Source organism: Rhinolophus sinicus, linkage group LG02 (assembly GCF_036562045.2).
Source record: "Rhinolophus sinicus isolate RSC01 linkage group LG02, ASM3656204v1, whole genome shotgun sequence".
Lineage (NCBI taxonomy): Eukaryota > Metazoa > Chordata > Mammalia > Chiroptera > Rhinolophidae > Rhinolophus > Rhinolophus sinicus.
In genome coordinates this window covers 45,065,786-45,077,823 of record NC_133752.1, presented here as the reverse complement: position 1 = coordinate 45,077,823, position 12,038 = coordinate 45,065,786, and the positions used below count along the sequence as shown (strand labels likewise).

General features: G+C 35.7%; 1 protein-coding gene across 1 annotated transcript in view; it reads left to right on the top strand.

Moving 5' to 3' along the window:
- HERC5 (HECT and RLD domain containing E3 ubiquitin protein ligase 5) overlaps positions 1–10,575 on the top strand; it is a 38,698-nt gene extending 28,123 nt beyond the window's left edge. Inside the window, exons 18-23 of the mRNA XM_074323646.1 lie at positions 586–752; positions 6,760–6,826; positions 7,703–7,773; positions 9,187–9,370; positions 9,457–9,559; positions 10,298–10,575. Coding sequence (XP_074179747.1) covers positions 586–752; positions 6,760–6,826; positions 7,703–7,773; positions 9,187–9,370; positions 9,457–9,559; positions 10,298–10,503 — 798 coding nt within the window. The 3' untranslated portion in view covers positions 10,504–10,575. The remainder of the gene's footprint in view (positions 1–585; positions 753–6,759; positions 6,827–7,702; positions 7,774–9,186; positions 9,371–9,456; positions 9,560–10,297) is intronic.
- Positions 10,576–12,038: the final 1,463 nt, after the last annotated feature.

Genomic DNA, 12,038 nt, shown 5'->3' with positions numbered 1-12,038 from the left:
AGTATCGTTGTCTGCATTTACTACTGTGCGTTAGATCTCTAGGACTTACTTACCACTTGATGCAGTATTTTCCCCCTAAATACCTCTCCTATCCTATCAGCCCCTATTCTGTTAATGCTTTTAGTAACCAAAACTGTGTCAGGGATGTACAGTGACTTAATGATTGAATATAAACCCTAAATATTATTTTTCTATCTTTTTTAAAAATAATTTTTATTTTTCAATTACAGTAGACATACAATATTTTATCAGTTTCAGGTGTACAACACAGTGATTAGACATTTATAAAACTTACAAAGTGATCACCCTGATAAATCCAGTACTCATCTGACACCATACATAGTTACTAAAATATTATTGACTATATTCCCCATGCTGTATTTTACATCCCCATGACTATTTTGTAATTACCAATTTGTACTTTTTAGTCTCTCCCCCTTTTTCACCATAAATATTTTTACCTCAAGCTCTTTGGTTTTAATTTGTGATTTGATTTTGTGAAAGGGGAAAAAAAAGGTTTACATAATATAAACATGTCATTGTATTGGTAAAAAAATCATAATAAGATTTTCTTTCTCTTTTCAGCCTATATTTGAGAAGAAGAGATATTTCTTCTTTGGGGTTCTATGTGGACTTTGCCTATTCAACTGCAATGTTGCCAACATCCCTTTCCCACTGGCTCTGTTTAAGAAACTTTTGGACCAAGCACCATCATTAGAAGACTTGAAAGAACTCAGTCCTGGTTGGGGAAAGTCAGTAAACCTAGTTCCTTTTTCAAAATTCTACCTAACATATACATTTAGATAAATATTTAAACACATTCCCCCAGTAATATTTTCATGTTCAACAGTAGCATTCTGGGTACTTGAAACCAATGTTAACTTTGTCAAGAATTTTTGGATTAATAATTAACTTTCTAAAATTAAGAAAAGTTTATTTTTTCTATAGTTAGTCCTCAGGACTTACATTAATCTTCGAACAGTCATGGACAGAGCACAGGTTACACCTTGGTGTGAAATCTACAAGTGACATTTATTTAATATTTTTTTTGTAGATTTATTTTTTAATTTTTATTTATTTTCATTAAATTTATTGGGGTGACATTCGTTAGTAAAATTATATAAGTTTTGTACAATTCTGTAATACATCATCTATGGATTGCATTGTGTGCTCATCACCCAAAGTCAGTTCTCCTTCTTTCACCATATATTTGACCCACTTTACCCTCCTCTACCACTCCCTTCCCCATTACCCTCTGGTAACCACTAAACTGTTGTCTGTGTCTGTGAGTTTTTGGTTGTTTGTCTTGTTCATTTGTTGCTTTCAGTTTTATATTCCACATATGAGTGAAGTCATGGTTCTTGATTTTTTTCTGTCTGATTTATTTCGCTTACCACGATAATCTCATGATCCAACCATTATGTCACAGATGGCAGTATTTCATCTTATGGATGAGTAATATTCCATTGTATATATGTACCACATCTTCTTTATCCAGTCATCTATTGAGGGACACTTTGGTGGTTTCCATGTCTTGGACACTGAATAATGCTGCAATGAACATAGGGGTACATATATCTTTATGGATAAATATTTCCAGATTGTTTTGGGTAGATACCCAAAAGAGGGATTGCTGGGTCATGTGTTAATTCTGTTCTTAATTTTTTGAGGAACCTTCATACTGTTTTCCCTGGTGGCTATACAAATTTACATTCTCACAGCAGTGTACAAGGGCTCCTTTTTCTCCCAAATGTCTCCAGCTCTTGTTATTATTTGTCTTGTTGATAATAGCCATTCTAACAGGAGTGAGGTAGTATCTCATTGTGGTTTTGATTTGCATTTCCCTAACAGCTAGTGAAGTTGAGCATTTTTTCATGTGTGTTGGTCATTTGTATGTCTTCTTGGGAGAAGTGTCAGATCCTCTGCCCATTTTATTAATTGGATTGTTTGGGGGTTTTTTTATTGTTGAGTTATATGAGTTCTTTATATATTTTGGATACTAGCCCATTATTGGAGGTGTTGTTTACAAATACCTTCTCCCTTTGTTTGGTTGCCTCTTTGTTTTGTTGATGGTTTCTTTTCATGTGCAGAAGCTTTTCAGTTTGATACAGTCCCATTCATTTATTTTTGCTTTTACTTCCCTAGGCTTTGGGGTCAAATGCATAAGATCCTTTCTGAACCCAAGGTCCATAAATTTAGTACCTATGCTTTCTTCTATGCAATTTATTGTTTCAGGTCTTATGTTTAGGTCTTTGATCCATTTTGAGTTAATTTTGGTATATGGTGACAGGCAGCAAGCTAGTTTCATTCTTTTGCACATGGCTTTCCAGTTTTCTCATCACCATTTATTGAAGAGACACTTTTTTTCTTAATTGTTTTTTTTTTTGGCTCCTTTTTTGAAAATTGCCTGCCCACATATACGTGGGTTTATTTCTGGGTTCTCATTCTATTCTGTTAGTCTGTGTGTACGTTTTTCTGCCAATATCATACTGTTTTGATTATTGGCACTTTACAGTATAAATTGAAGTCAGGGAGTGTGATAACTCCAGGCTTAATCTTTTTTTCTCAGAATTTCTTTGGCTGTTCAGAGTCTTTTCTGATTCCAGGCAAATCTGATGATTTTTTTGGTTCTATTTCTTTAAAAAATGCCATTGGGATTTTGATGGGGATTGCATTAAATCTGTATATTGCTTTGGGTAAAATATTGCCATTTTAAAATTATGTTGCTTCTTTCAATCCATGAATGTGGAATATCTTTCCATTTCTTTGTGTCTTCTTCAATTTCTTTGAATAACGTCTTATAGTTTTCAGTGTATAGATCCTTTACCTTGTTTGTTTATTCCTAGATATTTTATTATTTTTGTTGCAATTGCAAAAGGAATTGTTTTTTCCATTTCTTTTTCTGAAATTTCATTGTTAGTGTATAGGAAAGCAATGGATTTCTGTACATTGATTTTTGTATCTTACAACTCTACTGTATTTGTTTATCGTGTCTAATCGGTTTTTGGTGGAGTCTTTGGGGTTTCTATATAGAGAATCATGTCATCTGCAAAAAGTGATAATTTAACTTCTTCATTTCCAGTTTGGATGCCTTTTATTTCTTTCTCTTGGCTGATTGCTCTGGCGAGCTGATTGCTCTTCCAATACTATTTTGAATAACAGTTGTGAGAGGGGGCATCCCTGTCTTGTTCCTGATCTTAGAGGAAAATAATATTTCAGTTTTTCACCATTAAGCATGACATTAGCAGAGGGTTTGTTATATATGGCCTTTATTATGTTGAGGCACTTTCCTTCTATACGCATTTTATTAAGTGTTTTAATCATAAATGGATACTGTATCTTGTCAGATGCTTTTTCTGCATCTATTGATATGATCATATGATTTTTATCCTCTATTTTGTTTATGTGGTTATCACATTAATCGATTTGTGTATGTTGAACCATCCTTGTGCCCCTGGAATGAACCCCACTTGATCATTATATGTAATCTTTTTAATGTATTGTTGTATTTGCTTTGCTAGTATTTTGTTTAGGATTTTTGCCTCTGTATTCATCAGAAATGTTGGTCTGTAGTTTGTGTGTGTGTGTGGGGAGGGGGGGTTAGCCTTACCAGGTTTTTGGTATTAAGGTAATGTTGGCCTCAAAATGAGTTAGGAAGTATTGCCTCTTCTTCAATTTTTTGGAAGAGTTTGAGGAGTATAGTTATTAAATCATCTTTGTTTGGTACAATTTACTAGTGAAGCTATCTGGTTGTGGACTTTTGCTTTTGGGGAATCTTTGGATAATTGTTCAGTTTCCTTACTGTTGATTTGGTCTATTTAGATTTTCTAGTTCTTTCATTATGATTCTGTCTAGAAAGGTTATATATTTTTAAGAACTTGTTCATTTCTTCTAGGTTATTGAATTTGGTGGCATGTATAGTCCTTCATAGTATTATCATATGATCCTTTGTATTTCTGTGGTATCCATTGTAACTTCTCCTTTTATTTCTGATTTTGTTTGTTTGTTCTCTTTTTTTCCTTGGTGAGTCTAGCCAACGGTTTGTCAATTGTATTAATCTTTTCAAAGGACCAGCTCTTCATTGCATTAATTTTTTTCTATTGTCTTTTTCTCTATTTCATTTAATTCTGCTCTGATTTTTATTATTTCCTTCCTTCTGATGACTTTGGGTTTCATTTGTTTTTCTTCTAGTTCTCTAACATGTAATGTTGGGTTGTTTATTTAGGATTTTTCTTGTTTCTTGAGATAGGCCTTTAATGATATATGGACTACCTAAATGTTCTTCAAGAAGAAAATTACATATTTTTGGTGTATTTATACAGTGGAATACTATGGAGATTTTTTTTAAAGAATGAGAATAATCCTATTATTATTATCCCCATTTTACAGATGAGGAAACTAAAACACAGACAGGTTAGGTAACTTGGCCCAGGCCCCATAGTAATAGAACCATGATTTGAACACAGTCTTGCTCTAGAGTCCAACTAGTAATCATTATACTAATTATACAAATAAGATAAGGGGAAAAAAAATGTCAAAAACACAAGATTTAGAAAGGAGAGAGAAATTCGTTATTTTTTTTTTTTTTTTTTTTACTGAAGACATTTTAAGTCACCTAAATAATGCTTAGGCATAAGAAGACTTAATAAGCTTAATAAATTAATACACATTAACTTAGTAAATATAAAAGTCATTAAATCTGTATCAGCATTTCTCAAACTTTTAGGTCTTAAGACTCTTAAAAATTACTGAGGACCCCAAAGAGTTGTACATTTGTTTTAAATACAGGAATATACAAACGTTCTATTAACTATTATAGAGCCTCTGGAAAACACTGTTCTGTACTCATGACAGAATGTGAAAGAGGCAAGTAATATCTTAGTATTATTATGAACATAGTTTTGACCTATGGGTCCCTGTAATGTCCTCAGGGATTCCCAGAAGTTGTTGGTCTGGGTCACACTTTGAGAAGCGCTGTTCTCTATATTCAATAAAACTCCAATTTTAATTCCAGCAGGCTTTTTGTAAAACTCGACAAGCTGATTCTAAAATTTATATGGATGAACAAAGGTCCAAGAAGAGCCAGAAATATTTCGTAAGGTGAATAAGAATGAGGAACTTGTCCTACCAGATACCAAGAATTATTAGAAAGCTGTATTAATTAGGACAGTATGGTATTGGTGCAGGCTTTGCCATGGAACAGAAGAGAGAGCTCAGAAACTGACCCATGCGCATGTGAAACTTGGTTTGAGGTAGTATATTAGATCAAGGAGAACAGGAGTACTGTTCAATTAATACATCTGGGGAACAATGAGAACAGATATCTTATGCCATACAGAAAAATCAACTCCACATGGCTGAAGGACTTAAATATTAACTGCAAAAATGATGGAATTATGGACAAATACCTTTCTCACCTTTGTTTTAAGTAAGACATAAAAAACACCAACATTAAAGGAAAGATTGGTAAATTTAACTGCAATAAGATTGAAGAAGTTCTCTGTCCACCAAGAGATACCTTAATGAAAAAGAAAAGACACTCTTCATTTTGGGGGAGGTAGAAAAGTGGGATGGGGTATATCCCCTATGGGTAGGTGTAAAATATTAGCTACATTTTAATTCTTTTTTTGGGAGGCAGGTTCACAGGTATGCTTCGTAAACATACCCATAAATAAGTAAATAAGCCATACATGGACATATAATGAGAGTATCATGAACCAAATAAGATGAATCCAGTTTTGTCAGCTGAATTCGCTTACTCTCCTCCCCACCCCAAAACCCACGATGAATAAAATGTGGTGTGTTTTATCACATTTTGGTAATAAAAAAATCCAGTAGGGAAAGGAGTCAACTTGGTTTCCACCTTCTCCCAGAGGGAGGCCTTCCCCAATGACACGTATCCCTTTGAAAAGAGTTAACCAAGCCCTTCTAAGTTATACCTGTGCCATTTACATAGTTTCTGGCTGCACATACCTCACAGTACTGTAGGTGAGACTTGCACCAGCATATCTTAACCTACAAGTCTCTTGAGTTCACTGACAGGAAAGGAATGTCTTAGTCTCAACTTTATATGCCTTATACCTGCCATATTAGGTAATTAATGTTTGTTGAATGAATAAATAAGTGAAGGAGTAAATAATATATGATACATATTACTTTAAATGTATTTGTAAATACCATAGGACAATAGAATGGAAATATAAAAAGAATGGCTGTTATCCATTTTGATACAACCTCTGTTCTCACAGATGCCTTGAAACAATTAAGGTAGTCAAATTTCAGGCCTGTCTTAAGCTTGATGATACTGGGATAGTAGATACAGAGAAGGTCCTTTGACCCACCCACTCCTCAGATTTCCTAAGTGATACCTGGTATTTAAAAGGAGGTCTGTTATTTGTTCTGTAAGTAAAGTTCCAAAGCTTAAATAAAGGTAACACCAATTTCAGTTTCAGTGTCAGTAAATATGTTATCCTTTTCTAAATAGAAACCAGCAATCACTGGGTAAAGGAAGTTAGGGTGCTAGGAAGAGAGGTGGGATTCAGGTGGGGAGCCTGCAAAAATTGCAAATAAACTTACAAACCTCACACTTATAGTTGAAGTCTGGCCCTACTTAGACCATCAACAGACACAGAAATGGGTGCTGTGAACTGTACCTGACCTCCCACCTTCAGAACAGTCAAGCACTTAACACTTATTTTAGATGATGTATCTAGTGATCGTGATTATTGACATTTAAAAAACAAATTATTTGTTCTTTAGGAGTTTGCAAACACTTCTGGATGATGAAAGTGATGACTTCGGAGAAGTATTTAATGTCCGTTTTAATGTGAGTAACAATAAAAACCAGATTACAGATCAGATTTAAACTGATTAATTTACATACTTCTGTAAACATGTCACCCTTTAATTAAAAAAACCAAACTTCTCAATCAAGCTAAGGGTTTTTCCCTCATTTTTCACGGGCTGGGTGTATCAGCTAGATTTTACTATGTAACAGACAATACCTGAACTTAGTGGTTTAAACAGCAAACACAATTCTGTGGGTCTCTGGACTGGGCCAACTTGATCTACAGTGGCCTTGCCTACCTTCCTGGTTGTTGGCAGGTTGGTTGGTTTACGGGGTGTCAGCTAGAACAGCTTGTCTCTGTTCTATTTCTTATCCTCCAGTCGGCTAGCTGAGGCTTCTTCACAGGATGGTCTCAGATTACCAAGAGATGGCAAGCCTCAACATACAAGCTTCTTTTCATTCTTTTGCTTATGTCGTAGTCCATTGGCCAAAGTGCTTTCACAAGGTCATATTCAGATTCAAGGGCTAAAGTTACAGATTCCCCCTCTTGATGGGAGGTATAGCAGAGTCACATTGCAAAGGGACATGAATACCAGGATGGGAGGAATTTATGGTTAATTTTGCAAATCTACTACACTAGGTCTTTATAAAGTGAAAACTGAGATAATGGCAATTTATCATTTTTTTCAGTCTGATCAGTTAAAACAGATAATTCAAGTTTTGTAAAATTTCATTTTTCATTCTGCATGGTAACGTAATTTTGTACATTTTTGTCATAAAAATGACAAAGTTTCTATGACAAAAATGTATATTTTCACATATTCTTGAGGAAAAGACGTTTCAAAGTGTTTTTGTTGATGACAGACTGTTCAGGATTATTTTGGAGATACTATCTGTGTTCATTTGTGGTTACAGGTGCATTGGGACAAAAATGATGTAGACTTAATTCCTAACGGAAGTTGCATTATTGTTGACCAGACTAACAAGTAGGTACACAAAAATAACGAAATATTTGTTTATATACTGTCTCACTGGACTCTACAATTTCTTGTAGTTATTATAATTTTCCATTCAAAATCAATCATTTTTTAACAAGGTAGAAAGTTGGTGTGTGTTGTGTGCATGTGTATGTCTTCTGGAGTTTATATTCTAGTAGGGAAAGAAATGGCAGAGAGGCCTTTCCTTATCCTCCAGTTTTGAATTATACCACCAGCCTCTCTATCCCCTTACCTTGCTTTACTTCTTTTCATATCACATATTACCTGCCTTTAGGATTTATTTGCTTAATTCCTTATCAGTGTTTCCCCCAGTACGATGACCTGCACGACTTGCTCACCATTGTATGTCCAGTACCTTGCGTAGTCTATGCAGGTGCCTGGTCAATAGCACACACTCAGTATTTGTTAATGTTATGCGATATTGCTGTGGTATCTTGACTTCTCAACACCTTATGGGATACCATTTCAAGGCATAGAGTTTGGGATTATAGGACATTCCCTTATTAGTTGGTCAGAGTGGCAAAGAAATACCTAGTGAGCATTCTGGCCTAAGCCAAATATTTTTCTTTATTTTTTTAATCTTCATTTAAAAAAAACTTGTGTTGAAGTGTAACATACATAAAAAGTGCACAAATAAGACTACAGGTCAAGAAATAGGACATTCCTGGCTCTATAGTATATTTTATGATTATACCCCAGTTTGTACGTAGTATTATTGATGGATATAAGGTTTTATGCCTCTTAACTCCATTTTGCCCAGCCCCTTTCTCTGAAAGAATCGGTAAATGCATCCAAAGGGAAAAACTGCAAGCAGAATGCTGGCTTCACATCAGTGAGCTTCCCTTCTCTCTTAGTCCAGAGACCTTGAATCTTGTCTCAGATTTGGAAACCTGAAGCTAGAAGTGTTTTTTATATTATCTGCCTTTTTTTGGTTCTTCCTGGGAGCATTTGCTACAGGCTACTTCATCATAATTAGAAGTATAGATCCTTCTCTATTTGTGTTAACCACAAATAATATTGCTCACTATGACAAATTCAGACAATACAGAAAAGTATAAAGTAAAATATGAACTTTCTACCATCTTTCAAGCCTATTTCCCAAACATGACTATTAGCAGGTCAGGTTTTATTCTTCCAAACGTTTTCTATTCTAATCTGTCAGTTCTCTTAACCATGTGACCAGGAGCAATCACGTAGCTTCATTGTGGCTGTTTCCTTTTTACTGAAATGTCATAAGAATCTGCCTCAGAAAGTTTTATGAAGATTAAATAATATATGAAAAATGGTCAGCATTTGATTGTTGGGTGTTCTAGCTCTTACTTTTAGCCTCCTCCTTCCCGCTCCTCCCCATTCTGTTCAGGTTATTGCAATAAGCTAAAATCATTTTTTGTTTCATTATAGGACAGACTATGTTTCTAAGTGTGTCAGTTACATCTTCGACATCTCTGTCAAGGCAGTTTATGAAGAATTTCAAAGAGGATTTTATAAAGTGTGTGACAAGGAGATTATTGACATTTTCCATCCTGAAGAATTAAAGGATGTGATTATTGGAAATACAGATTATGACTGGGAAACACTTGAAAAGGTTTGAAAACATCATAAAGGCCAAGTAGTTAGAATTTAAATTTTTCTATTTCGTGAATACTTTTTTTCTTTTGTATTTTTCTTTAGAATGCTCATTACGAACAAGGATATAACAGTTCACATCCCACCATAGTGATGTTTTGGAAGGCTTTACACAAGTTGACTTTGGAGGAAAAGAAGAAGTTCCTTGGTAAGTATTACATCAGCTTTTGTCCTTTATGGGATAAGAAAATCTTCTTTGTCATAGGCAGCATTTGCAACAACTCATACTTAGTGTAAGAGCCATCCCTAGCCCACTTGAATGTCCTCTGCCATGTTGTCCCAATATCAAAAAAATAAATGTTAATATAGGTCTTTTTCCCCGTGATTTCAACCCTGCCTGTCAATTTAACATTTTTCTTCCTTTCTTCCTCCAAGCTAACTATTGAGCCTTTCTGTAGTTGTATCATCATTCAGTTATCCAGGCCTGTGGTTCCTTGCACGCTCCCACCTTCAGGTTTTCTCTGAAGCTCCTTGCTCTGCCTTGAACCTTCACCCACCTCCTTGTTGCCTCTCTAAACCTTTCCCTCCTTAAAGGTCCAGCTTAATTCTCGGTAGTCTCCCCGGTCATCCCAGCCTGATTCTCCCTGCTCGGAACCACAGCATTTACACTCAGGAGGCACTGAATTCCGTATTTTATTTGGCTATCTTACACCCACCCTTTTATTTTTCTCATTTATCTTTTTCTGTGTAAGAATCTAATATTCCCAACCAGACTGTAAGCTGCTCAAGGGTAGTGACTGTGTCAGACTTAGTCCCAGTGTGATCCCCAGTGCAGTCTAATGCAGAACTCTGCACATGAACCCTCAATAAATGTTTTTGAATAAAAATATTTCTCTCTAAATTTTGGTGATCTGTGAAGCAGATGACTCAATTTTATTCTTTTTAGTGTTTCTTACAGGAACTGACAGAATTCAAGTAAAAGGTTTAAAGAACATAAAAATAACATTTTGCTGTCCTGAAAATTTGAATGAGAAAGATCCCATAAAAGCACAGACATGTTTTAGTGTCCTCTACCTCCCTAAATACTCTACGATGGAAAGAGTGGAAGAAGCGCTTCAAGTAGCCATCAACAACAACAGAGGATTTGGCTGACCCTACCTCACACTCTTTACCTCTGTTTGGAAATACTTTCAAAAATAAAAACTCATAAATTTATTAACATTAGTATTGGAGATTCAATGTTTACCTGCTATTTTAGAATCACTGTGTTTTTGCATGTAAGATCTATTAGTTACAGATTAGGCTGTTAAAACAAGGCAACTCCAAAGCATAGTACATTAAACAAGATAGAAGTTTTTCTCTCATAAACATCAGGATAGTTAGGTTCTCCAGGGCTGAAGTGGTGCTTCCCCCACTCAGACTGCGCTAATGCAAGTCACAGATGACTTCCCTGTTGCATATTTCAATGGAAACTTGCCCATTTCTGTCGTAATCATATCTATTGCATTTGAAACCGTTGAGTACTTTCTCAAAACTCATGAACTGTTAAGACTAGCTTTCTTTTTTTGGCTTCTTTCCCATCTCCTTTTTGTGTTTCTTTTAAATTCCCGACCTAAAATGCTAGTGCAGTCCTCTTACTCTCTACATACTTTTTATCAACTCCATGGCTTCAGTTATTCCATGCTAATCATACTCAAATATTTCTCTGACCTACAGGAACTGGTATCTTCCAAAACCACAGCCATTTTTCTATGTCGTCTGTGTCTGTGTATGTGCATGCCCGTTGGCTCCTTAGTCTTAACATACTCAAGAAAATGATTTTTCTTGTGTTCCACATTTTGGGGTATACCAGCAATATCTCCAGGCAGAAGCCTGCAGTCATCTTCCCTTCCACCCTCTTCTTCACCCCCCACATTCAATAATCAGTTATGTCTCAACAATCTTAGTCCTAAATATCCAACCCCACTTTCAGTGTTGTTAGGCTATCAGCATCTCCTGTCCCATCACAATTGCCTCTCGACTGGTCTTGTATCTAGACCAACACTGTCCAATACACGTCTGTGAGGCTGGAAATCTCCCATATGTGCACTGCAATAAGGTAAGGTTTGTTGGTACGGTTTGTTGCTACTAGTGGGAAAAACAAAGTCTAAGCTGTGCGGTTCAATATGCGGCTATTTAGTTAAATTTAAAATTCTATTTTTAAATCTTAATCACACTAACCATATTTCAAGTGCTCAATAACTACATGTGACTGGTGGCTACTGTACTGGACAGCAAATAAGAGTACTTGCCACCATAGGAGTCCATAACATACAAACCCTCTAATTTGAACGTGTTTTGTCTGGGAAGAAGAGCCATAGTATTTGACAGCTGCACAAATCAAAACAATTTGAAAAGTCAGACAATAAAGCCGTTTTGTTAACATTGTTTATTACAGCTCCTATATCCTTCCTGAGGTGCCTCCTGTAAACTCCAGCCCCATCTCCCACCATTGCCCTGCATTCATAGCATACCTCATCCTAGTTAACTGTTTCCTGAATGAGCCGAGCCAGTCTATTTCCTCACATGATTTTTCTTCTGCCTGAATCATCTCACCCTCCGCATATTGCTGCCCCTTCTTCACCTCCTCTCAATTTCACCTCCCCGAGTTACACACTTGTTTCTTGGGATTCCTATCAGCTATCACG